At 37.7% G+C, this 27,199-nt stretch overlaps 1 protein-coding gene across 3 annotated transcripts; it reads right to left on the bottom strand.

The window, feature by feature from the left end:
- On the bottom strand, window positions 1-25,104 carry LYPLAL1 (lysophospholipase like 1). Of its 3 annotated transcripts, none has more exons than XM_072332682.1 (5): window positions 24,703-25,104; window positions 21,457-21,556; window positions 11,760-11,929; window positions 2,608-2,723; window positions 1-1,995 (listed from the first exon to the last, which is right to left on the bottom strand). In XM_072332682.1, exons 1-5 carry the CDS (start codon window positions 24,749-24,751, stop codon window positions 1,756-1,758), a joined length of 675 nt encoding a protein of 224 aa, XP_072188783.1. In that variant the 5' UTR covers window positions 24,752-25,104; the 3' UTR covers window positions 1-1,755. The 3 variants fall into 3 exon arrangements, with proteins under 3 accessions (XP_072188783.1, XP_072188782.1, XP_072188781.1); XM_072332681.1 differs by lacking the exon at window positions 24,703-25,104 and adding an exon at window positions 24,519-24,675; XM_072332680.1 differs by having other exon boundaries at window positions 6-1,995; window positions 24,595-25,102.
- Window positions 25,105-27,199: the final 2,095 nt, after the last annotated feature.

Raw genomic sequence — 27,199 nt, 5'->3', positions numbered from 1 at the left:
CTTGCAAAAAAAAAAAACAAAAACAAAAAAAAAAAAACTACCCATCTCCCATCCAGCCTCAGCTGTCACCAAAACAAATTACCACCTTGCATTACCAGCGGTTCAAACAGCTTCCTGGTAGAAACTGCAGGAGGAACAGAAAATGGTGCAAATCTCTAAATGATGTACCATCACTCCAATGTTAAAACCGTACTTGTGAACAACTGTAATTAGAGTTGGGCCAGGGCAATGTTAGCACAGCTGCTTCTGAACACACCTGTTTCAATTTAATTTGTAATTAAGAAGCCTAGGGCACCGGGAGAAAAAGAAAAAAAAAAGAGCTTTCCAGTTACTGTTTCAAACAGCAGAGATTTCATGTGCCATTTAAAATCCTGTTTTTCAGAACAGACTGCTGACTTGCTAACGCTAGCAGAATGAAATAAAGGAAAATATTTTTAGCAGCAGGAAGTTGTTACTTGCTACTGCCAATTACATGCCTTGTACTTGAACAGTGACATTTTTTCCCCTTTGCTTATTCCTCAAGATAGGTAAAAGCTGGCTTAGGTCTCCATGCATGAGAATTTGAACAAAACTCTTAGTCCCCTGGAGCTGGCCGACACTTCTGGAATCATAGCCAATACTGGCAACAATCTGCTGTGACAGAGCAAACAACAGTGTCCTAGATCCACTCTTCAGAAAAGGGGGAAGGAGAAGATTAAGCAAGAGACTTGGATCTATTGACTTTGGCAAAAGGCTGAATACCTTGTCATGCTAATAAAATTACTGAATTTGGGGGAGGAGAAATCAGGGCAGAGGGGGAGAAATAAAAAAAAGCATAAAAATTACATAAGAATATTTATACTCTGAGTTAATTTATCAAGCTGACACAAAGATGAATCATCCACCATTAAAATGGACACAAGGTTTCTTTATATCACAATTATTATTTACAACTCTTCTAAATGTTCACGGAGGAGTCAAGTACCCTCGTCTTTTAATTTAAAATGTGATCTTGCAAGCCAAAATAAAACTGTTGGCAAAACTAAGTTTCTACAGGAATAGTGCCCAAAGAATGATTTCTTCAAAAACAGGAGATCTTACCAGGGATCGTGGCACTTTTTTTTTTTAAACCTACTGAGTGAGAGACACAGGGCTCAAAGAACTCACATAAAAGTAGAATCTCTAAGAAGCGCAACTACAATACCAAGTAATACCAAGAGCCTGTGATACAGACAGACATTTGCTACTTGTGACTCCCTTGAAAAACTATATCACCAGGATTAGTTATTTTTGTGAGGTAACATCCAACTCTGCTTTGATACATATTCATTCCCACATGATGAAATTTCTCATGAAGCCAATACAGTTGCACTAGGTTAACTAACTTGAATCCTATATGGAAAGGTAAAAGTCCATTATATAAAGTCTGCTCCCTGGTCTACTTTTACACCAGTGGATGCAACTATAGCTTTATGTCCTGTAATTTCCAACTGCACAAAGAAACAAGTATCACAGAAATACGTACCTTTGATTCCCGAACACTGAATAATTTAAGAAAGTTTTTAATACTATCAGTCATTATGTCCCAGCGACTGACAAGAATGTGTATTTAAAATCTGTACAAGAAAACCCAAAAAGAAATCCACATTATAAAGTGGGTATTAATAGCCAGCACCATCATGTCACTACTTAACTCTATAGAATATAATAGTGTCTACCTGAAAGTGTGCTTATATAAACCCACAAACAACAGAAGATATATAAGAACTACATCTTTTATTCATTTGACATTTCAGCTTCAATAGGCAGCTTCTTTAGAATCCAGGTTTTAAGTTCTTCTATTTCTTTTCTGTTTAACTCATGATTGAGGTTTGGAAAAGTATGAAGAGATGTTGATACTCCCAGTGACTTTAACATCTTGTTGGTTTCTTCACCCCAAGAATATAGAACTAGTTCATCAGCAGTTCCATGACACTGAAATAACTCTGGAAGGACACCTTCATTTCTTTTCAAAGCCTAGACGGAGAAGAAAAACTGTGTAACACATCACCATACATTTTCAAAGAATATTTACAATTACATGGTGATAATTTACATAATACTTCAATTTTACCTTTCTGCCTATTAGCGCAGATATTGTACTGTCTCTATGAAAGCACACAAAGGAATAATGATGAAAAAAAACCTAAACTTCAAAGTTCTAGTGGTAAGCCTTGACTAATGATAAGGCTTAAATTTAAGACTACGTCCCTTACCGAACAAGAGAAAGGAAGGAAATTCGTGGCAGCAGATGGAGCCAATGAGTACCGCAATTCAATATAAATATTCAAAGAGCAGTTACATCTACATCGACTCTAAAAACTACTGACAACTTACATACCATTCATTTGTTAATTCTCATTCTACATGTAATTAGTGGTTGTACTGTCCGTTAAAAAGCAACAAAACATTATGTAAGGACAGCATTAAAGCCTTATTTCTTGAACACTTTGCTTACCTTCTTCTAGGAAATGTAGGTTTAGAATGTTAATCTAATACCCCAGATTTAGAAACATGCTATGCTTGATTTTAATTATCATGCTATTCTTTAAGCTAACCAACATTACTGTAAAAGCTTTTCATACTCACCTCATACACAGCAGAGTCTTTATTGAGAAAACTAGACAGTGCAAAGACTCCTGCCAGATCTTGATGAAACCTATATGCTAAATGCATTGCCATTCCACCTCCCATGGAAAAGCCTCCTAAGATGCAACAAAAGAAACAAATATAGGATTTGACTATACATTTGTAATCCAGTTTGACTGTTTTCATCTTCAGACTTCTACCTTTTATGCAAAATGCAACAGAAAACGATACTGTAATCTTGTTACTCAAACATCTTAAATCAAAAGTTGATTCAATTCAAAAGTTGGGCAGCTAAAAAATTACTAAAGGTTCATCATTGGGAAAGAAAAAAACAAAAACAAAAACACTGTGAATTTGGAAGCTGTTTTTGTATGCCCCATTCCAGGTATTTAAACACTATGTCTATCTATTTGTATATAAACAAAGAAAAATTCTATAACCAAAATTCATCTGCTTTTAAGGTTAATACCATTTAAGCATAGAAGATCTGTTTTATTGTTGTATATAGGCAATAAACCCTCACGTTAGGCCTCTCAGAGTTTGAGGTCTTTGTTGTATTTGTTACTCCTTAGAATAGACAATAAATGGAGAAAAACAGTGAGGCAGCCTACCCCAGTTCATAGAATCATTTACGTTGCAAGGGATCTCAAAGATTCAATATCCCCATCAATGAACAGGAGCAACTGAGTTCTAACGAGATCTCCGATCTAACAGCCTTCTGTTAAAGTATGTATCTTCAACTGTGCTAATTTCTTATGCAAGAATTCCTTTTTATATGACAAATACTCATCAGGAAAGAAATCCAGACCACAGTATTACTTCACAAGGATGCAGTACATCAGGTACTATGCTGACTGCATCCAGATAATGACTAGCATGAGAAATGACTGGCTGGCTAAAACATCTCCAGCATACAGAAAACTGGCAGAAGGATTGTGACAGCAACCTTGCACAGAGCAGCACAAGTACACGTGTACTAGTGAGGTCACTGGCTTGTGCCTAGCTGTTAACTCATGTTAATAAGTAGCAAAAGTCTGTATCCAAGTGCTAATTAGTAGCAAAATTCTGTACCCAGACCTTTTAATACAAAAGGAGATGCAGCTTGAAGGAAAAACACAAAGCATGCAGCCATTTTAGCTGAAGTGATCAAATGCAATGATTATGAAAATGAACAAAGCTCATTTGCAAGGAAGATGCAAGCCCTCTGTTTTGAGTTTGTTCTGTTGTACACATAAGTTTCATATGGTTGCTGTACAAAGCTCAACAAGCGCATGCAATACTGAAATTGAGCCCAATGATATTCAACTTCATTGAATGCTGCAACCACACACAATATCATTGGGGCACACAAGCTCAGAGGCACAAAATGCTGCACTCTATAATTACTATTTGGTCGTAGAGAGACAGACTTGAACAGGAAAGCGTCCTCCAATAAGTATAATTGTAGACCCTACTAGCTTGCAGAACATCTTGTATTGTAACTGGAAGATTGGGATTGACTTGTGTAGAAATTTTCCTGCAAACACTAGACTAATCCAATCATTGCATTCAGCTTCTCTCACACGACAGTATTTTTAATTTCTGATCAATTTGTGACCAGAATTATTATTGAATTCCTGTTTCTTCTTTCTTGTTACTGTCATCTTGTAGTCTTGAAGTGAATGTGGCCAAAACTGTAACCGAAATATCCCAATTTTACATGAATATGAGGGAGAAAGAACAACACACAGTCTGGAAGACTAGAGTCTGGCCTTCCTTTGCAAAAATGACCCTCAAATGAATCAGGAGAGTTGTATCTTCAAACTAGGAGATAAACCTGGAATCCTGTACCTATATGCTGGAGAGCTGATAATACCCTGATACTTATCTCTGGTAAATAAAGACAGAATCTGCTGATTAAACTAAAGGTTGATTTCAAGGGTAATGTTATAAGTAATAAGTCTAAGTGGTGATTCAGAAATACAGGTAGTTGAAGAATGCATGAGTAAGTAAATCCAGAACACATTTCAAAAACTTCAGATAGTTCACATCACCTGAAGTTTTGAAGAAACTTGTCTTCACAAAAACATTGAAAACAACACTGCAGGCCTTTCACCTGCATCACCACTCCCCACCAAATACATTCTTTCATATGTATGAGGATTCAACAATGAAATAAAACACACGTTGCAAAAGACTCCAAGTAACCCCGAAAATTTCAACACCAACTCCACATTCACAGAGAGAAAAATAAATTCCACAGGAGTACCTACAAATACAGCAAGTTACACATCTATCACATAAACAACATCATGTATGCAGCTGAGTTTTTCTGTATTCTCTTCTGTGGAACCTAGTCATTTCCTCCCCTTTCTGTTGATCAGTCTGAATGACACTAATTATGTCAATCCTCTGCAAGAAGCACTTCTATATTATAATAGTTTACAAAAAAGTGCAGATATGCTTTGTCCACATTAAAAAAAAAAAAAAAAATGAAGCTTGTTTTAAATATTTTTGAATAGAAAAAGTTTGCATTGAAAACTCATTACTAGTTTGTAAATGATTTAATCTAAAACTTTGTACCGAGTTAGTCACAGTCTGGCAACTCTATCTGCAATTACTCACCAGCAGTCTTTGACAATGCAGTCACCTTCTGTTTAGAAGAATATTAGGTAATGGTTCTTTCATGTAGCTCACACTACTCTAGGAAAAATGTAACACAAAGGACATCTAGCTCTTTGCAATTGGTTTTCCAGGAGAAAACCTGAATTTTATCACTTAACACCACCATAATCACTGAACAAACAGCATATAGTAAATACTTTGAAACGATCTGAATAAGCATTTGCAGTTGGAGACAAATCTCAACTCCAAGTATGACACTGTAAATGTAAATTCAACGCAACACCAAAAAAGTACATTCAGCCAGTAACTACTACAGGAATTCAGGTTTCAGATTAAGGAAAAATAACAGGCATTGTACAGATATTACAAGAAACAATGTATGAAGTGAGAGAACGCAAGCAACACAATGGAGTACAACATGCTTACGTACACTTGTCATCTCAATATAACCAATACCTAGATCACAGAACAGCCTGGGTTGAAAAAGACCACAGTGATCATTTAATTTCAAACCCCTGCTATGTGCAGGGTCACCAACCAGCAGACTAACCTGCCCACATCCAGCCTGGCTTTGAATGCCTCCAGGATGGGGCATCCACAGCCTCCTTGGACAACCTGCTCCAGTGCTTTACCACCCTGTGTGGAAAAACTTCTTCCTAATAACTAACCTTAACCTCCCAAGTCTTAGTTTAAAACTATTCCCGTTTGTCCTACCACTATCCACCCTTGTAAACAGCCATTCCCACGCCTGTTTATACACTCCCTTCAAGTACTGGAAGGCCACAATGAAATCTCCCTGGAGCCTTCTCCAATCCTGCAGCATTGTTAATAAGACTGTCGTGAATTAATCAAGATAAAAAAATAAATAAATCACAGTGCAATATTTTGACCTTAGATAGGCAAGACCTTCTTGAGACATATGTATATGCCAGAAAAAAGGCTGCACACAAAGTTCAGATTTTACTAATATGTTTTCACAGAACACCTGCACCCACTTTCTATTTTTTCACTTCATATCTATTCTTAAAGTGATGTGTAATCATTAGTTGAAAAATTAAGTGATGAAGTAACATCATTTCTCCTTATAGATGCAATTTTGGGAAGCATTAAATCACATGAATTAATTTTTTAACCAATAGTATTACATTGCTTTACAAAAGAGGTTTAGGCACAGGCTAAGTAAGCGTAAGCACGTATAAAACAGTCAGTTCGGTAGAGCAGACGTCTCTAGCAAATGAACTCGCAGATCCGCTATTTGCAGAGATAAAACATGGACTCCTCTTGCACGAGTTACTGTTGCAGAATTAGAAACTAGTTCAGTACAGCACAGCATCAAGAGGAAAAGTAGCTAAGCCCAGACTTTTAACATAAGGATACAGATTTAGATATAGGAGCGGGTTTTGAAGTGCTTATTTTAAACATTTCTTCCTTTATTTCTCTAACAGTTATTTTTCATCTTCTCTGCATTGCTTCAAATTTGTCAGTGCAGCCCTGGTAACAAAGTGGCACGAGATGAATGTCACAGCATCTGTACCAGCACTGTGCAATCAGAGACAATTACCCTCCTGTTCTATTGGGCTACACCAGCAGCTGGCAATTGCCGTTGCCTATTCTGTTATCATCACAATTTATTACACGCTCTTGCCTAGTTTTCTTTTTGTTTTCATAGCAATTTTCATTCTCCGTTCCTCCTTTTTGAAATTTCAACTTACAGTTGCTTTAATCAGTTTATTATCATGAATTTTCCCTAGAGCTACATTTCAGTTTACTTTCTGCTCTCCCTAAGGACTTTCTGTGATTTACCTTCTATTAATGGTAACAGCAAATCCTTGTTCTACACATCAACTGCAAAGAAGCTGACTCTCTGTTCTGACCTTTCTTTTTCCATACATGAATGGAAGTATTATATACACTTAACAGTGCTCATATATGAATATCAGAGAAGAGCACAAATATTCCAGTGAAACGGCAAATTCCCTTCTCTACAAAAGTCCCAGAACACTGCTCCTGTGTAAGTGCTTTACTATGTACTTTGTCTCAAGTTAATTTCCTCATACCAGCCTTTTTCTCCTTTTATTTTTGTAAGTTTAATATTTAGCGAAGTTCCAAACTAACAGAACTGAAATGAATGGCTTAAACCCTAACAGCATTTCTATTCTGTTTGTTAGTTACTCACTGTCTTTACAAGAACAAACGCAAATTCCCATGACTGGCTCAGCCACTTCTTCTCTGGAATAAATTTGCTATTCAACTTTCCCACTATAAAAAAAAACAACCAGCAGCATATTTGAATGTGTATTTAAGTGACATTAGATTTACTGTTTTCTTGTAAAAAGCACAGAGCAGTTTCTGAAGCATCACTTTAGTTAACCAATAATCTAGTTGTGTATTTTCAACTGAAGTAGGTGGCAAAACAGAACATAAGCAATCAACTTTCAGACCTAGAAGGAAAGTAAAAAGCCATTAAGTCTCATGGGAACTTCCATTCAGATATTATTCTACCAAACCTAAGGATCTAGCCACACCTCAAATGTGTTCATGGTTGTTTCCGAGGATGACAACAAAGCCCTCCCACCACACTCACCACACTTAGCTGTATTTTGTTGTTGTTTTTCTAATACAGTCAGCTCAGTTTTGCAATATTGAGATTGATTTCCAAAACACTTACATCTGCAGACCTCATAGCACATGTGTTACAGTGCTTAGCTTAGAGACACGTACCTCTTCTCCCTCCTCCTGCCTATAACCAGCAGTAATCAGAAAGATGCATGATGACAGAAAATACTCCAAAAATTATATTTTCTCCAACCAAGAGAAGCTTTAATTTACACAAGGAGCAGAAGAGGAGTACCCTTGAGGCCAAGTCAGAATGAAAGAAGAAAAATCAGGTGGAAGAGCACTAGGGAAAAAAAAAGATATTCACCCATCATTAAACATGCATCAAGGAAAATGAATTTAGAAAACCTGCTTTCCAACTCCTGTTGTTTATCTCTCAGCTTTGCTTGCTACTCCCATCTATATGTTTATATTACCTCACGCCTTTGCCTCTTCCATGCAACCTGCTATATAATTGTAAACTCATCTGGTATGCTAATCCTTCTCTGCTTTCAACTCCTTAAAAAAATAAAAATGCAGCATTTATTTTGTTTCACTGCAGAAAGTGCTATCTATGACTCAAACCTCTAGCAAATATGTACTGCTCGCAGTAAAGATACCTATCTTCTGTAAAACAGGGGACCTTAAGAAGAATTAAAAGTGAGACTGCATTAAGACAGTCTACAAGGTTTAAAATAGGAAAAAAAAAAAAGGAGAGTAATTCTATATTGGTGTAGGAAAGCTGCAACTCAAGAGCTTTAAGAAAAAAAAGCAACGGTAAGTATTTGCTTAAGTAGCACTGAATCTGCAGTGACATATGAAGATGGATTAGAGAACTTGACCTTGTTAAGCCTTTCTCTTCTGTGACCCCATAGGCACAGTTGTGAAGTGTGTGTCAACGTGAACTCTGTGACATGTCTCAAAGTAGTTCATGCTGTGGTTTAATGAATTATTGTTGATTTTTCATCTTCTCATATTTACAGAATCTTCTCTCAGGGATGTCAAACCAAAGGTTTTTCCGCCCCATCCCATTCTCACACACACACAGAGATGAAAATGCTAATATTTACAAGAGGCACAGAACTTTCATGTTACTTCCACCATGGTTCAGTAGCTGTGTAAGAAGTCTAGCGATAAACAAAAGTGGTTGTGTGTCTTGTTATTGTTACAGTACAAGGGGTCAGGAATCATGTGTGTGTGTTTTGGCACACAGTCAAATCTACAGGACTGTTATTGAAAGTTTATTTTCACTGGCTGCTTACAAGTGACTGCAGGTGGCAGAGCCCAACGTGCTTGGATCAGCATTTCTGTACTACAGAAAAAGTGACCTGTAAAATAGGGAAGAAGTACTAAATCAAGAACAATGAAGAGAACAAAAAGATGGGCTCTCACTGAAACTTAGTTGACTAAAGTGAACCCTATCCTTACACTCCTAATGAGAAGTGTCCATTTCTATCACAAATCAGCATATTCATGAGTAAGACTGTTTAAACATTTGGCATTTTCCATGTAAGTCATGTTGTTGTACACCATCACGTGCTTAAACTTCATCCTTAGTTTCAGTGTTCAGCTTTACAGACAGCTGCTTTTGGATTTCAGAACCAACCTTGCTACCCAAAGTAACAGTATAGGCTATTGTTTCTCTCAGAAGATAATCTTACTGTATCCATGGTCTTCAGCCTGGTGGAAATTTTGATTGCTCCAGAAGGAGAATCATCCCCTAGAACACCTGATGACGGGCTGCTCATTTCCACTGTTTGGGTGCCTATCCTGCTTCCCCCTTCCTGCTTGCCTAACAGCTAGCTTGCCATCATCTAACAATATCTGACACATCCTCAGCCTGTAATTTCTAGTCCACTATTCTATATAAAACTGTAACCTTCAATCTTGCTATCCTCCTCATAGTTATTTTGTTTTCTTTCCACTCATTAAAACACCCACTTATTGCAAAATATAAAGTCCCACAGCCCAGCTTTCCATAACCCTTTAATAAGGTATCTCATTCTCTGTAACTCCCCTCCCTACTCAAACAACTGTTCTTGGCTTCTGTGATGTACCTCAAAAAGGACCCCTGCTGCTCTTCAGACTGATGTCAATCCTCCAGGCCCCTTCTCATATATTTAAGATCTTCCCATTACAGGCTTTACAGATCAGTGCAGATGGATTGAATATATCCAAGTAATTAACCAGTAGTGTCACATTATTTTGATGAAAAATGTTATAAAGCTACCAAGTGCCTTTACAGGACTTCTGCTTTTCTGTAAGAAACAATGCCAGAATATGTTAAACTACTTCAAGAAGGCCTATCAAAAACTACCAAGTCTGCTCCAGTACTCTGACTCTCACTGACATTAAAATCTGTGAACTTTTGTTCACAGAATCCTCACAGGATCTCTTAAGCTTCACTCTCCATTGCACTCCATGGTGGTTAACCATTAAAACCAGCACAGAGAAGGCACAAAGTTATTGTGGAAGAACACTAAGACTTGAACAGCCATAAGTGACAATTCATTTTCCACTAGTTAATTTTTTTTTTATATACCCACACAAGCTCTTTACCTCTGTACTCTGGAACTGATTCAGGACTGTCTTGTTTTGTTTGTTGCGTGAAAATTAGATTCACTAGGATGAAGCTTCTGTTACAAAGAAACAGCACCTTACTCTAGAAGCCTGAAACAAATGTTCTTCAGAGTGAGGAAAATGTGTGTGTGTTGTTTTTTTTTTAATTTATTTTACAGATGAGAAATGCAGGTCCGCAGAGACAGAGACTTCCAAATACATGCTGAAGCAATTGGAGCACATCAACTTTACTCTGTTTAAAACTTGTGGAAAGAAAAAAAACACCTTATCCTGCAGTCTGTGACTGATTTTGAGGGCTACAGACTAAGGAGAAAATGCTAGTAGCAACCTAGACCTGTAAACAGAACATCTCCCAGCTCACCCTATGAAAAAGCACCTGCACTTCTTCAGCTGCTTCCAAGCCAGCAGGTATAGCACAGGAAAGAGAGATCAAAGACTGTGCTGAAAGCCATCCAAAACAATGCATTCCACAGCCAGGGCAATAAGCCAGAAAGGGAAAGTAAACAGAGGCCTTCAAAGAGTAACATTGGGCTGGACCAAGAAAACATGTAGGCTGAAGGGCAGTGGCTTCACCACGCAGGAGCTCGATGGAATGACTCACTTGGCCATAAATTTTAAAGTTCCCACATTAGGAGTTTTTTCCCCAACCTGAAATAGTTTGTGGTCTAGGGAAGGGACAAGGAGCCAAGGACTCCTGAATTCTCACTCCCTCTCTCATGTAGGCTATTCCTTTGGCCTCAACTTCTGTGCCTCGATATCCCACTCCCTATTTCATAGAAGTACTGTGAAAACCACCAGAAATACATGGAAACAAAGAGCAACAAGGAGATAGATGCATGAATGAAATATGACAACTAGCACATAATTTGTTGTCAAGTGCAAACTGTTAGCGATGTATAACATGCTATTTGTTTCCTCGTGCAGTAACTTAAATCAGAATGCTAAAGCAGCATGGAAAAAGCCCATGACAATTTATATGCTACCTCTGCACTCTCCAAACGACAAGCCTCTCTGGCAAAGCATGCCAAAAGTATGCCTTTTCACCCAATAAAATGGCTAGAAGCAAAAGGCACATATTTCCCATTGCTTCTAGTAAAGCACTGCTCACTATGTTTTAAATTACAATGAAAAATGATCATTACAAATTAAAATAGTTATATATTACATTTCTGAGGACACTGCTTGCAGTTAGCCACATTCACTATGTGATATAGGTTTAAACAATGATTGAACATTCTCGAGGATTGGCTGCTGAAGGAGTTATTTGGCAACAGCAAGACAGGCTAATAGGCTTTTAGGGTGAATTAATTTCCAAGCAGATGAGCTCAATAATTGGAAGTGTTAAAATAAAGACACCAAAAATTAAGTCTTACCTATTAGTATCCTGTCCTTTGTGATGCCATTTTTCATTTCATCATTGATCAAGTCTGTAAGTCCCTGGCACATCGAGTCAATACTTTCAATGTGTTCTGGACAGTCAATAGATATTTTATATCTGTCAAACCACACAGTGGAAGTGGCTCCCTTCATCGGTGTGTAAGGCCTAGAGGGGTAGAATGAAAGGAGACAAATGATTAATTAAGCATAAGATCAAAAGTTGTCAACATAATTGGTAAATGAAAGTAATTTTTTATTTCTCCAGCAAAGGAAAGAAGAAATGTCTTTCAGCTCTAATTCACTTCACCTCCAACCGCTCTGCACTTTTTTGCATTCAAAAGACTGTTCTTCAAGAGTGAAGGCAGCATCTGGCTGCTGTATAAAATGAACTGACTGCAACTTTTAATGTGAAGGTTGATCGGTTCAGCTAAATGTTAATCATAACCCTGTCAAGATGTTCTTAATCCAAAAGCTAGGATTGAAATCCCAGAAGGAATAGAACAAACTTAAGTAACTGCTCAACAAGATAACTTTGAAGGAACTAGTGCTATGCGATTCAGTTGTCTTATTTTTGTTGAAGTTAACAGGAAATACATATTATGAGCCTCCACATGCTTTTTAAGACATTTATTTTGTTAATTTTTTCTTCTTAAACACAGTCATCTTCACCTTAATAAAGTAAGTTACTCAGAAGTAGTTGAAAGAAGTGCCACGTGCTTACTGGTTGGTGCACAGACAAATTAATGGGAAAGCAATTTTTTTTTTCCCCCTTCACTCTAATACTGTGTTGTCAGATTAATATTTTTTAAGTTTTGCCTATACCTCACCATCATGAAAGCTCCAATTGAAAGCAGACTCTTATTTGTTTTTTAACTAAAGAAGATAAATAGAGTTCTGGAATCCCAAGAAAAGTGATCTAACTGCCTTGCAATGGTTTCACAATTTAATACCAAAAATCTTGCTTTGAGATCGATGCTTCAGCTCAAAACCAAGCCCCCTAAAATCCTTAATTGCAATGTCTGATTGGGGGAATATATTTCATTTTTACTTAAGCTTAGGTGAGCTCAGATCAGATTACAATCACTGCCTACCAACAAACAGCTTTTGATAAATCTGTCTGGATGAGAACCCACTGAAAAGCTAATGCTGACTTCTGTGCTCTTGATTTCTGCAGTACTAGGATTAAACAAAAACACTACTGGCCTAAAATGAGAAAGGCACTACTTCAATTACTCTTAATGAAACAACAAATTCTGCCTTTATTAATACCAGAGAGGTTTCGTATGACAGCATCTACCTCTAAACTACAAATCCTCTAAACTACCTCTAGCTGAAATGTGCAAAAAGCTGAATACTACTTGCATTTCTCAGTCACACAACTGAAAAATGAGAGGACAGAATTTCTTCTACCAAGCACTATGAACATAAAGTATGTAAGATCCATGACTTAAAAGCTGATAAGCCAAAAATAAAGAAAGGCAACGAAGAGCAGGAAGGCACTCACAGACTGCAGTTTTGCCTACTTTGCCTCAGTCTGTAAAAACCAAAACAACCCATCAATACTCAAAGATAGTCAACTTCAAATGTGTACCTTAGGCTGTCCCCCATTTACTTTATTCAAAACTAACCATGTAGTTAACCATCAGAACTAACATGTGTACATTTAAATCCGTCCTTATTTGTCCTTTAAAAATGTGTAACCACTAAATTTAAGGATACATGGTAGAAATATTTCATACACCCAACAAGCTGAAGATAGATGAAAAAATGGTCTTTTAATTCCATAACATTAGGGCTGTATCCAGGATCCGTTCCAAATGAATTCATCGATGCCAAGAAACAAGACTATAAAATTTATTATTTATTTATCAGTTTCTAAGAGTATCGACTCCAGTCAGAAACACCAACAACAGTGAAATCAATGGATGCTCTGGAAGACTCTTGGACAAAGTGCTGTAGAGACTAAGCACTTAAACAGAACTTAGTTCAAGGATTAGTTTCCCACTTATACGCCAGTCCTAGTAAAAATCCTTAGCAGTCAGAGCTTTATGTTCTAGTAAAACCAGAGTAACACGTATATGTGAAAAAAGATGTGTAAGGTTATATTATTATTACAGGAGGTCGACCAAGGACTCCCATGTAATAAAGATGTGTTTTATTTATGGAAAATACTTATTACAAAAAAAAAATAAAAACATATTTCCCCTTAACTGTAAGACAACTTAGAGTCAGACTAAACCCATGTTGTGATTATAATGCTTAATCAGAAGTCAAAACTCACGACTTTGCAAGTTCTACAGCGAAACAGATGAAAGACTAATGTGCCTTAATCCCAGAGTAAAGACCCCCAAGCAAATAGATGAGATTCTTTCAGCTGTCTCAAAAAGCATGCAACCACTCCTGATTTCTCAGAACTACATTGAGAATAACTTTTACATAAAATTGGGAAGTAAGGTCCTTTTAATGGTTCACCCAACTGGCACATCTGTTTTAGTCATTCACCTTGTTCTTTATATAGATCTCTTTATTAGCTGGCATACAACAACTCAGACATTACCACGGTAAACAAATATGCTTGGCATGGAACCATCTGAACAGCTCCAAGAATACAGCATAAAATTCTTTCATACAATTAAACCACAAAAGAAAAAAATTCCTATGCTACATGAACAGAAGAGATTGAACCAAAATACACAAAAGCAAAGAAATAGAGACTGGAGTGAAATCTTCATCTGTTAAGCTAAGTTTGGTCAGTTAAGGACAGTGTCAAATCAAATGGTCACTAAGTTCACACTTTTTGCTTTCCTAAGTTCAAGCAAAACTCGTGTAACATTAATCCCAATGCATTTTTATGTGCCTCAATTCTCTTACACCTTTTGAATGGTAGTAAAAAAAAAAAGACAACAAAACACCACCATGTCCCTAAAACGTGGTTTGGAGATTCTGAATAAAAATACACAGACCAACCCACAACCCAAAGCTTGTTTGTTCTGCTAGTTTCTTTGTTTTAAAGGGTGTGTTTTTGCATTGCTTGTTAAGCCTCTGGGGCATTAAAAAAGTTTCAAAATCACATCAGAAAACATGAACCAAGAAACGTTTTTCCCAGATACATCCAACTTCCAAATGTATACCCATTTTTAAGAGATTTGAAACAACTTCCTACAAGTCACACCAACTCTCTAGTGAAGAGACTGGATGGAAAGGAGACATGGCAAAAAGCATTCAAGAAACTGCAAAAACTCCCAGGAAAAAAAAAAATAAAATATCTTTAACGTGCTTCCTCACGTCATTCTAGATTTTTTTTTTTTCTTAGTATTTTGACAGGTCATCTTTTTTAAGGGTATGTATTGATGCTTACCTCATGCGAATACTTCTTGAAGAAGATAGATTATGAAACTGTAGTTCAGGAATATCCTACACACCTACCAACTGAATGTCTTAAAAGAACAATTTGTGCTCTGGTACCTGTTGGTCATCCTTCTAAATTTTTAAGCATACACTCTAATACAAAGGTAATATTTGTTGTTGATTTCATTGCAAAGTTTCCACTCAAATCCAATCAACTATGTTTTTACAAGTTAAAGATAGATTAGCATCTGCTAACGTGGTTTACATACTAACAAAGAAAGCAGAATGAAAGCAGACAGCAACGCCTCCATCTTTTTCCACATTTCTGAGGCATGGATTACACATTCTATACTTTAAGCCTGTACAGATTTGTGCTAAGTAGCTTGAAGTGATCTTAAGTCAACAGGAGCAGAGAGGAAGCAAACAGTGGCGAAGTTCAAGTTCAGATCTAAAATCATGCAGTTATCTCCAAAACGTTACCTTCATATCAAGTCAAATAAAAGAACAGGTGTTTGTTTATTAACCTGTAAATCACTGTCCATCAAACATTATGTTACAAGACATAAAAGGATAAAACAAGACTACAAGCTACTTCCAATAAGAAGTGCAGAGTAGCAGACAAGCACACTGATAAATATATTTCACTAATTCCTCCTCTTAATGCACAGTTTCATCACTGTCTTTGCATTCAGCACTCAGATCCCCCTACTAACAGTCACTTGAAATACAGACCACTGTAAGGCCTTTTTTTTTTTTTGCTGTTGTTTTTGGAGTTCCAGACAGAATTGAGAATCTATAGCAAAGTTAAGCTTCAAGATTCGAAGAAAGATACACCAAAAATTTTTGAAATCCTTATTTTTGCTTCCTTCCTAAATTCAACTCCTTGGAAGTTAAGAGGCACTGACTCACATAAGACATCATAACACGGTCTACCGGAAGTCTACACACCTCTTCAAGAAAATCTACAAAGCACAGTGCCAGATAATCCAAGATGTAGAAGCAAGTCCCAGCTCTGCTAATGCTGCTTCCATTGGGGAAAAAAAAAAACAACAAAGCCATTCAATCTGACTCCCTAATCCCAAACTCTGTTTGCACAATCACACTGCTGATACTGATGCACCACAACAGAATACCTGGCTATTAACTCTGCTTTTAAATCTCACTGTCAACCTGAAGCTTAAAGTGAATTAAAAGAAAAAACAAAACAAAAAAAAAGGCAGGAGGTAGAGGGCAGAGAATCTGCATACTCAAACAAGAAGCATTATTCAGAGACCTGATCTAAGTTATACCTTATGCTAAATCTGAGGTTCAACACAGTTTAACAATGAAGCATTACAGTATGGTAACAACATAAAATGTGCCAGAAATTCAAACAGCTTCAACAAGTACACAAAAAAAAGAGTAATCTCCACAAGGAGTAATTCCATCTGCTCAGCAGAACATCCTGTGCCTCTTCACTCAACCACATCAGTGTAAACGCAAATCCTTTCAAAACAGTTGTTCTCAATCCCTGCTGCCTGAAATTCTAACAACTGAGCAAATACATAACAGTTACCTGGAGAAACGATGTTTACTTGATTCTCCTTACTGGTGATAAACGTTTCCCACTCAAAACACAGGAAGTTTCAAATGCAGCTGACATAAAACTCAAACTCAGCGGGTCAGACAGATTATTTATTTTTTAATTGTTTTTGATTTGGGGGAAAGGGAGGAAAGATGCCATTTTGGGGGATTGTTTGAACAATAACACTGTGGACGAGTAGACTGTGACTATTCCCACCCCACAGGAAAGCATTATACATATGCATATCCATGCTTTCCTCACTTAACAGAAAGGGAGAAATAAAAGGAAGACATGAAGCTTCTCACAACATGCTTTCATCATTATTATGCAGAATACGGCCGATTTCTGCTTAGAATGAAAGAACTACCCCATGATACCAACCAAAACCTTTCACTTGTCCCTTAAAATTCCAATTCTGAAAAACAACTTTGTGTTACACTTATGAATGAGGTTAGGGCTCACAAAAGTAAGGGATTAATAACACTCGCTTGAGCCAAGCATAGTATGATAGGCACCATGCACGCTCCGCTACACGGCTCTGCCAATCCATCTCAAGTCTGACCTGCAGTACTCCTGCTGCTTTTCCAATCCTAGGCCTCTCACTAGCAGAGACTGCCAAAGGTGCTGAATGGTGCCAAACTGTCTGGTGGTTTTGCAGTATAGCCAAGTGGGGACTACGAGGAGATGAAACTAATTTCCACCCGTGAGCAGAGATGCAAACCTAGGTGAAAGGATGGAGAACAGTGCGCGTAATGCTGAGCGGCTTAAAGCAGCCACAAACTTAGCGACAACAAAAATCAGAGTGCACTGAAAAAAAATAGACAAACTCTGCAAAGAACTGTTGGCCACAGAAAGGTATGTTGAGCGAATGTCAAAAAAAGATCCACATAATAGCCTAAGTGGTATTTATAGTTTACTTTCTGACTCGCAGAAGAAGACTGTCAGAATGGAATGCTAGACAATGCAAAGAATCTTTGACCTAGATTTTTTTTAAGGGAATTAAAGAAGGTAAGGTATACTTATTAAAACAAGTGGAGCCTAAATGGTTTTAACTTTACCACGTTAGCTCCTGCAATGCCAATTTAAACTATCACTTTCTATTATTAAAAAAAAAAAAAAAAAAAAAGTTAAATTGGGTAGCATTCAGCTCTGACTTAGAATCTCAATAGAAATCTAATGTTTAAGTCACAGCCATAGCAGCTGAAACAGTATTTAAAGCTGTAGTCATCCTGACCCAAATAAAAAAAGGAAAAAAGGAAAGCCCTTCCTTTAAAACTACTACTGTAGACGTGGCTTTAAGCATTGCATCAGCTACTAGGGCTACAGTTTGAGATCTCATATTTTAATTAGAAGTCATATATTAGCATTACAAAGGAGAAGAAATACAATTCTGTTGTCTTCAGCAAGTTATATCCATGTACATTAGCACCGGTCTTGAAAGAAAGCTAAAGCTGAAAGAACAACCTACTAAAATAAAACACACCTATGGATTTTCAGTATCCCAGTTGCCTATGCAGCAGAAAACAAGAATTCTCTAAGAAGAAAAAACTACAAATATAAATTTGTAAAGGAAGTCACTTGAACAAAACCTTCGTGTACCACATCCAGGCATTTAATTTCCAAACATAATGCACTTCCAGCTGCCACTACTCTCACTGCATCTCACTGAGACTTTAAATAACCATCTTCAGCCATTTTTTATTTAAGTACACTCTTCACCATAGAGTTTGTTTGTAACAGCAATTTGTTGTTAGAACACCTACGTATCTTCTAACTACATTCTGTTACCTCCAGTCAGGAAACAGGCAAATTTGAGAAACTTCAAAACACTCCAAAATAATGGGGAAAGTACAAAAAAGGTGCACACACCTCATTTGCTTGGGGGACACGTGGAATATCATTGAACATTACAAAAGTGAATGATCGAAGAAAAGCCTTTAAAAAAGACTGAAGTGTTTTACAGAGACCTTCAGAGATTCCAAACAATTCTTACAAAACACAGTTCAGACATGTTCTGTTGCTTTTACCCACACAAAGGAAGAATCCTAACGAGTGCTTGCTGGAATCAATGCCAATCAAACAGAAAACATGTCTTAGAATTCTTCTAACTTACATGCTGGGCTGGTTTTCCAAAATAATTTTCAAGTGCCCTGGCTCTTGAATTAAAGCATGTCTGATGCTTCAGCAATAAAGGAAACAAATGTGCATTAGTGCTCAGGATAAATTCTAAATAACATTTAGAAAGCAAAACCCATCAAAGCTCCACAAAGAACGTATGATTTAATGTTTTATTGAGAATGTTGAGCTCTGCCACTGTTCAGAACTCTGTTTAAGAGCCAAAGAGCCAAATCTAAATACTTACCTACCAGCAGAACAGTCAAAATTTTGAAGAGGTATTCTGTAAAATGCAGTTTACCCTGTCAAAGCCTCTAGCATTGCAGTTATACTAAATCTGCTTTTACTGGCATGACCGCCTTAAGAGTGTTCAATGTGTATGTGGTAAGCCATGCTGGCAAAGATAGGATTTTATTACAGACTGTGAACTATATTCACATTAGCAATATACTGCCAGAAGAGCATATTAACCAAGCAATCCTAGTATGGTCTTGCCTAACTTGAAGCTCTTCCTTGGTTTCATCATTAGTGTAAAAACCCACTCACAAAACTTTCTGCTCTGCTGCTAAAACTGACAATGCAGTGGGCAACAGAGATATTCCTTTACTCATCACTGCAGCTTTTCATCAGCATCTGTTTCCAGATGCTCAAAAGCTGGATCAGAACCATATGTACATACTTGCACATACACAACTGCCCACCTGCAGGTATCATTATCAAGGACACTGATAATTCCAGCTAGTGCTGGAAACATTTGGCATTCTTACCAAAAGAAGCACACTCACACAAACATAAGTATATACACATGCATATATATAAATGTACATATATAAAATCACAGCACATTCAAATACCCAATGCAGATTTTTCATTTGCAATTTAGGTTTGGATGCCCTAGATCTTGCTTTCATTTACTGTGGATGGAAGGATAATGTTTAGGGATATGGTTTAGTGGGCAAATATTGGTGGTAGGTAGACATTTGGACTGGATGATCTGGGAGGTCTCCACCAATGCTGGTAATTCTATGATTCCAAGGAGAAGAATCACTGCAAATATGTTTAAAAGTATAACGTGCTTGAACTTGAATACCAAAATAACACTGAAAGGGTCTGCAAAGGCTTCTGTTATTTCTGTTTAAACCGATAATACTTACCTTCACTTTACTTAAGGATATCTGTTTTGTTTCACTATGTCAGCTAATGGTGCTTATCAGCAACAGAAGGGTCTACACTAATATTCCTAAACATAATTTACATTGGCAAAGAGAAACAGCGTGCGTATTTTTAAGTCTTTCAATACTGCTCATAATTTTGCTAAGAAATGCTTCTTAACTGAGTCCTGCATGTCTCTTACTCTAGAAATGACTAAAAATAGCCTTTGCTTTAAAATAAAAGCTGCCTGTTTAAACAGATCTTTTAATTATGATCATATCTTCCTCCCAGTCTCTTCATAACAGTAAAGAAATCCAAAGTCTTAAGACAAAAACAATTAATGTCCACATTAATGTCACTCATTTAGCCCTGATCTTTCTGATTATTAATTTATACAAAGCTTATACCTGTAGTTATCCAAAAAGCCACAAAAATAAATGAAAAATTTATCCAAGAAGTACAATGGGATGGAAAAGATAAGCACTAGCCTTACAGATATGGTCTCAAGCACTCTGGTTACACCCAACACTTGACATTTCATAGGGTAGCAAAGCCTCAGCATTTCTCTAGTACTTGCTCTTGACAGGGAAGAAATAAAGCCTATTAGTATGTATGATCTGACACTGAAAATTCCACCTATCATTTTAGTCTGTCATTAATGAAGTAATGATCACACTATTTACAGGCAATCATATTCAATACCTACTAACCCAAAATACACTGCTTTAAAGCCTTGTCATGGGCTTGACACTTCTATAACTGTGAGCACATTCACATTGCAGTCTTTCAATTGCTTTTCCTGCCTAAGTGGATCAAGGTCAAGGAAAGGTTTTCCACATATTAGCGATTGCCAGGTAAGATCTGTTATTATACTTGTTAATATGCTCCAAGAATATTTTTTTTTTCCTGACTTTCAGAACTTTGTACCTTGAAAGTTCATGTAGAATATCACAACTTCCTTTCCTTCAGCATACAGCCACACTCTGGCACAGAACTGTAAAGAACTTTAAGCCCCATTACATTTAAAGACACTTTCCTAACCTAGAGCCACTGTCATTTAAAAAAAACAAAACACACAAATTGATGTTATGGAAAAATTAAGCATCTCTGAAATATGAGACCCTATCTTGAAATAGTTAAAGACAGGCACAGGTGACCAACTTACGGCCTTTTTTTTTGATCTCCTGAATTTTCAGAATCACAGATAGAACAGAGACACAGAATACAGCTCCATAATTCAATTACAGCACACACTGGAGTATCTTCTACTGATATCAAGGAGGTTGAAAGGCTGAAGGACAATATTTGAACGTGAATTGGAAACCGTGACTTACATGAAATCTTAATCCTTCAGCACTGAAGATGCAGTGCAGCAGTGACTGTTCAGCTCTGATTTTGCCAGAAGGCATAAACATTAAGGACACATTACAACAATGTACCAATAATTACAAGCATAATTTACAGTAGTGGATTAGAATAATTTAATTGTATTATTAAAGCGTACTAAGCAATACCTGGCAGGAGCTGTTGGATAAATTACTTTTATATGCTGGAAAGCCATGTCTTGATTCAAAATTTGTTTTATCCATGTTCTTACTCCTTGGCCAGTATCACCTGTAACACACAGAAGAATACAGTAAGAATTTCTCTGTATTGTTTTCCCTCTAAATGCACAACATCAAATGCATTTATACTAGATTAAGCTTATTTCTTAATCACAAAGTTAATTCCCCAAACTCCTACAGAAAATAACTTTCAATACCCTCAATTACCTTTAAAATGAAGATGGACTCAAATACTCTTAGAAACAGATTCCTCAGGAAGCTCCACATCATAAGTTTCATAAATGCTTTAGTACATCCAGCAGCTGAAAGCTTCTAATCAGACACAGGGTCTTACATCTTATTTGCAACTTACCTTCCTTGCTGACAGAAAAAGAAATAAAAGAATACCAGTGGATACTCCACAAATGAGTTAGAAACCTTGCTGTAGTAAAACGTGACTTTCTCTTTTAAGGGGAACAACATTTTATACTAACTCACTACAAAACACAGTCAAGCAATAAAGAGAATCTTCAGATTCTATTATGCTAATGTTATATGTAGGCTTTAAGGGAAGCATCAGTTATACACCCCCAGCTTTTTGCAACTGTGTTCAAGTTTTAATTCAAATATCTGGCAGGCTCCTCAACACCATTAATCCAACAGGTCTGTTTGAACATTGGCTGAGCTCTACTGCAAGCTTTATTATTAACCATCCAAACTCAGCTTATAGCCAAAGTCCCTACAAATACAAGGGCTATCAACATATATGCAGGATGAATTCAAATTGGCCTAATCCATGCTTTCTTCTCTCTTACATGGGTTCCTCAGAAAAGTGACACATGAATATAACAACTTACTACACTAATTCCCCAATAGACAAGGCTTTCTCTTGCTTTACCATTCACAGAAAATTTACAGACTTCACTATATTTACAGCCAGTGCATTTTCGAATTAACAATGGAAAACAAGAATGATCCAAAACCAGCACATCTTTTTTTTTCCCCTCTGTTGTGCACATAGCAAAACCATGACATTCTGAGCAAAATAAACAAGCAGCCAATAAACAATAGGATCCCCAAAACAACACATTATTGTGCTATTTTAAATGTTAAAAGTCAAAGTTACATCTTCAACTAGGTGCTACAAAACACATTCCACAGCACTTTCCTTCCATGAGTTGTAAGGTCTTTGCCAGCATTAGCAGAAGCATCTACAGCTCTTGAAACTGGTTTGCCAATGTAAAGTTGATACAAAACTCATTAATTTGACAGTGGTTTACTGTACACCAAGAGTTCCCCTGGTCCAAATGCTATGCAACCTACAAGTACTTCTATGCAGGGGTAAAAAAAAAAAAAGGAAATCAGCATTTGCTAAGAACAGAAAGGAGGAGAGGAATAGAAAACAGTGACACCAAACAAAGCACAACAGCAGTCCAAAACGTTTCTCTTTGAAGCTGCTCTTCAGTTTTAGCACTGTTTATCCTTCTGACCATCACTAAGGGGCAAACGGTCAATTCTGTTTCCAAACCCGAAATAAACTGATCGTAGCAATACTGTATTTCTTCCCGCCCTGAAGTAAAACAAATCATTTTCCTTTAAAATATATCTTTCACTTTCAAATTTTCTTTTAGCATTTGTTATATAAAGTTGTAAACTTCAGGTGATCAAATGTACAATAATTTTAAGTTTGGCTTACAACCATTTCCCTTCTTCTCTGAGCTGCCAAACAGGTCCCCCATTTAAAATTGGATGTATAGTACCAGAAATTATCTAGCTCCCCCCCTATAACATTTTGTATTTACATTTTCCACGTGCTACATTTTGGCTGCAGCAAGTATTATTAACAAAGTGGATTCATGCCACCCGACCGCCACTTCCCATCACAAGCTCTGTATAGAAGGTACCAATTCAGCTTTATACACCAGCCCACAGCAATGGCACTGTGGCTACTTCTGTTTTAAATTCTATCCTGCGGAACTGCTAAACAAACCCAAATAAAAGCACCCCTTGCAAACATTACGATTGAAATCACATTAACAATGAAAAATTGTGGAGTGCTTTGACCACACACAGAACAAACCTCTAACCATAATCTTCCCTTCCTCCTCCAACAAGATAGGTAATTATTTCCTCGAGCATTAAAACATTAGTATTAATGAAAGGGCTGAACACACCTTAAAAACTCACTTTCATTTTTACTTTTTAAACTTCCAGGATTTTAGAAAAATGTAATTGAACTATTTAAAAAGAAAAAAAACAATAACTTATAAGCACCTATATCACCTAAAAAAACAAACAACCAAAACTTACAGTAAGACTGAAGGAGTTAAGCATGTCATCATATGCAAATTACTCAGCAGAACAGATTGCAAGTCCTTGATCTAATAAAGACCTACGATCCTTTTCCTTGCCTTTTTTTCCTTTTTAAAGTTACATGGACTTTGTGGCTGCTGTTTAATATTAACCTTTGGAATGAACCCTCCCCTCTTGCCCTTGGACCACTTGGTGAGGACCTGCTGTAAGGGCCAGGCTGTCTACCTGCACAGGCTGGAATCTTCCCAGCAGGTGCCTTACACAGCCTATTAACATGTACTTCCAAAAGCATCATAGAATCATTTGAGTTAGAAGGGAACCTTAAAGGCCACCTAGTCCAAATCCCTGTGATAAACAGGGATGCTTACAGCTCGATCAGGATGCTGAGAGCCCCATTTTAATTATGAAAATCATCCTTCACACATGGCTACACTCAGAAATAAGAGTATCAAACTAACGGGAGCACAGCTTCGAGGCAAAGCAAGCTGAGCAGGTACAGGACAGAACCACAAACCACGAGTGACCCAAGACAGATGGGAAACTTGGAAAGCCCAAACACGAAGCCCACCCTCCACATGGGGTCAGGCGCCAGGGACGGAAAGGAGAAGCTAAAGCAGCGGGGCACGAGGCACCCGAAGCCGGACTTCCTTCCCCCCAGCCACGCCGTGCCTGGCGGCTGCCCCTCCAGAGAGGGCCGCCACGCTCCTGGCAGAGCCCACCTGCAGAGGACGGCTCTCCCCGCCCTTCCCAACAGGCAGCGAGCCCCTGCCCCGCGCCCCGGCCGCGAGCAGCCACCTGAGCCATGCAGGAAGATGAGGGAGGCGGTGTGCCGGCCCGCGGGGGACACCACGCTCCTCCGCAGCGCCGCCATGCCCGCTATTCCCCGCCCAGCCAACAACGCACCCATCGCGCCGGCGCAGGGCCGGCCCCGGGCGGGCAGAGCTGTGCTCATCCACGCAGCGCGAAGGGAGGAACCGCGGCGCTGTTGGGGTGTCTTTTGCTGTTCTTCGTGTCCACCGCTTATATCTTCATCGTCTTCTCAAATAGCGCCCTCAGTTTTAAACTGTAGTTTCCATAGGTGTCCGTAAACCAGACTTCTCGGTTTTTTTCTTGTTCGTTTTTTTTCTCTTTGGTAGAGCAAGTAAAACTCTCACCATGCTGTCCTGATTAGACCTGACTCTGAAGTCCTCGCTTTTAATTCCATACTCTATTGCCACGGTCTATTTATAGAAAATGGTACATCTGCACAGACCCTATATTTAGAAATACCATATGGTGGACAAATGAGGGATCAAACAGTGGGAGGACTGGGGGCTGTCCCTTTTATGTAGCCATAGATGTTTGCAAAGGTGATTAGGCTTCAGCCTCACCAGGTGCATGTTTTAAAGAAAAAAGGCCCCATTGGCAATTGAGCTGAAGGGAAGCAGGTGGTGGGGGACTCTTTGATGGCTCCTTTAGACCCCATTCCAGAAAGCGAGGGGTCTGTAAAGGCCAGCATGAAACATACCGAAAAGAGATTTGAAAGCTTATCTGACCTTAATTAGTTTCTGAGCATAGTGGCCCTTGGTAGGTTGTATTGTACGGCATTAAAGAGTGGAAACATATTTTACACTTTTATATTAACTTCTTAAAAAGCATCTTAATGTGTGCTTTCTTCAAAGCCATAAGGTTTATTTCCAGCGATGTGTAGATTAACCATCTGCCTTGGTGCTTTGAGGTCTGCAGTACTGGAATAAGGATGACCAAGCATGAGTTCCACGATTGCTATTTCACTAGCCAGGTGCAGTGTGATCCAGGGGGTGAGCAGCAAGTTTACAGATTAGCTTTGCAGTTCATCATGAAGTATTTTGGCAAGCTTTAAGGGCACACCTGTTAGTCCTTAAAAATGTAATGAAACCTTAGCCTCTTGAGGTAGCATGTTATTACCTTAAGAATGGCCTGTGGGTTAAGTAGATGAAGCATTGGTGTGTGTGTAATATGAAGAGCATGCCGTGCTTGTATTTCTGTTCAAATTACTGTCCTGACTACTATTTTCCTATATATCTAGGCTATAAGAGCTGATTAAACCTGAAGTGACAAAAAACATGTTATGATACCCCTTCAGAACATGTGCAGCTGTCTTTTATATGTACCTAGAAGAATTCTGCAACTGGTTTTTGAAGTAAATAAAGGAAAAAATAAAATCTGATACTTGTGGAAAATGGGAAAATTGCACGGTGTGAAGGGATGAAAGATCCAAGATTTTCTACATTCCCATTTGTCCAACTCAAGAACAAAAAATCTCAGCAAAGCCCTATCTCCATGTCAGTCACTATTGCCACTGCCTGGTAGCGAAGACATGGGTGACTTTTCATTTGACTTTCAGTATACCAAAGTGATTGTGCTATCTGAGACATTGAGGCTAAGAGGGGTTTAGCCAAAAATGTTTAATCATGATTATAGGACAAATCTATTATTTTAATATCATTTAATACAATGTGTCATCTTTCATGAGTGTTATAACTGTGCGAAGGATGACTGAACAAATGTACAACAGTGATGGGTCGCTTTGGATGAACTCTTCTGCACGTTTACAACAGCAAACCATCATCAAGTCATTTTAAAGCTGTGTCTTGTCATTCTCAGCACTGATAAGTTAGAAGCTTGGAGGTGCAATGTTTCTTAGTGCCAGTAAACAAAGGTGAGAATATGCACAGAGTATGGTTTAGAAAAGTGCTATGACTTTTTCTCTGGGCTAATCAAGTGAAGTGTACAAAGCAGACAGACATAACCCGTGAAACTCATAGCTGCTGCTAAAACTGGAAGGACTATTGTGAATGAATTAACAATATGTTAATAGCTTTAGAAAATTATAGGCAATATGAAAATAGTTTGCCAATTTTTTTTAAACTGGCATCTGCTTAACTTCTGATGCTCATATTTATTTTTTACAAGTCTTTCACTGCTGACACATATCATCTCCAAAAGGAATTTATTGTATTTCACAACCTCAGTAAGCTGTCTTCTCACACTCTTAAAAGCATATTCTGTTGCAACTGCTTCACTCTTTAAAATTTTCCTGGCCTCATAGAAATAAATGGATTAAATTTTGATTTAAATGCTGCATAAAAATTGAAATATGAGTGAGACACTTTTAAGTTTTCTAAAGAAAATAGCTGTTAAGTGTGAAGCGTTTTCTTCCTTTTGATAGGCTGTTTCTCATGGTACTCTCTGTTCAGACTGTGTTCTCTCATACTGACTGTATTCAGAAGAAACCACAAGAGTTTAATTTACTTGCAACTGTTTTGATATTTTTCTTATTTAAAATGGTTTTGCAGTTCAAGATTAACTTTAGCTGAAAGCAGTATGTTGCAGTTATTTTTATGTACAGCATGTGTACATATCCAGAAGCACTGCTTAT

The sequence above is a fragment of the Excalfactoria chinensis genome, chromosome 3 (assembly GCF_039878825.1).
Source record: "Excalfactoria chinensis isolate bCotChi1 chromosome 3, bCotChi1.hap2, whole genome shotgun sequence".
In the NCBI taxonomy this organism is placed as follows: domain Eukaryota; kingdom Metazoa; phylum Chordata; class Aves; order Galliformes; family Phasianidae; genus Excalfactoria; species Excalfactoria chinensis.
The sequence above is the reverse complement of the archived record's forward strand: the minus strand, read 5'-3'. Positions and strand labels throughout refer to the sequence as shown.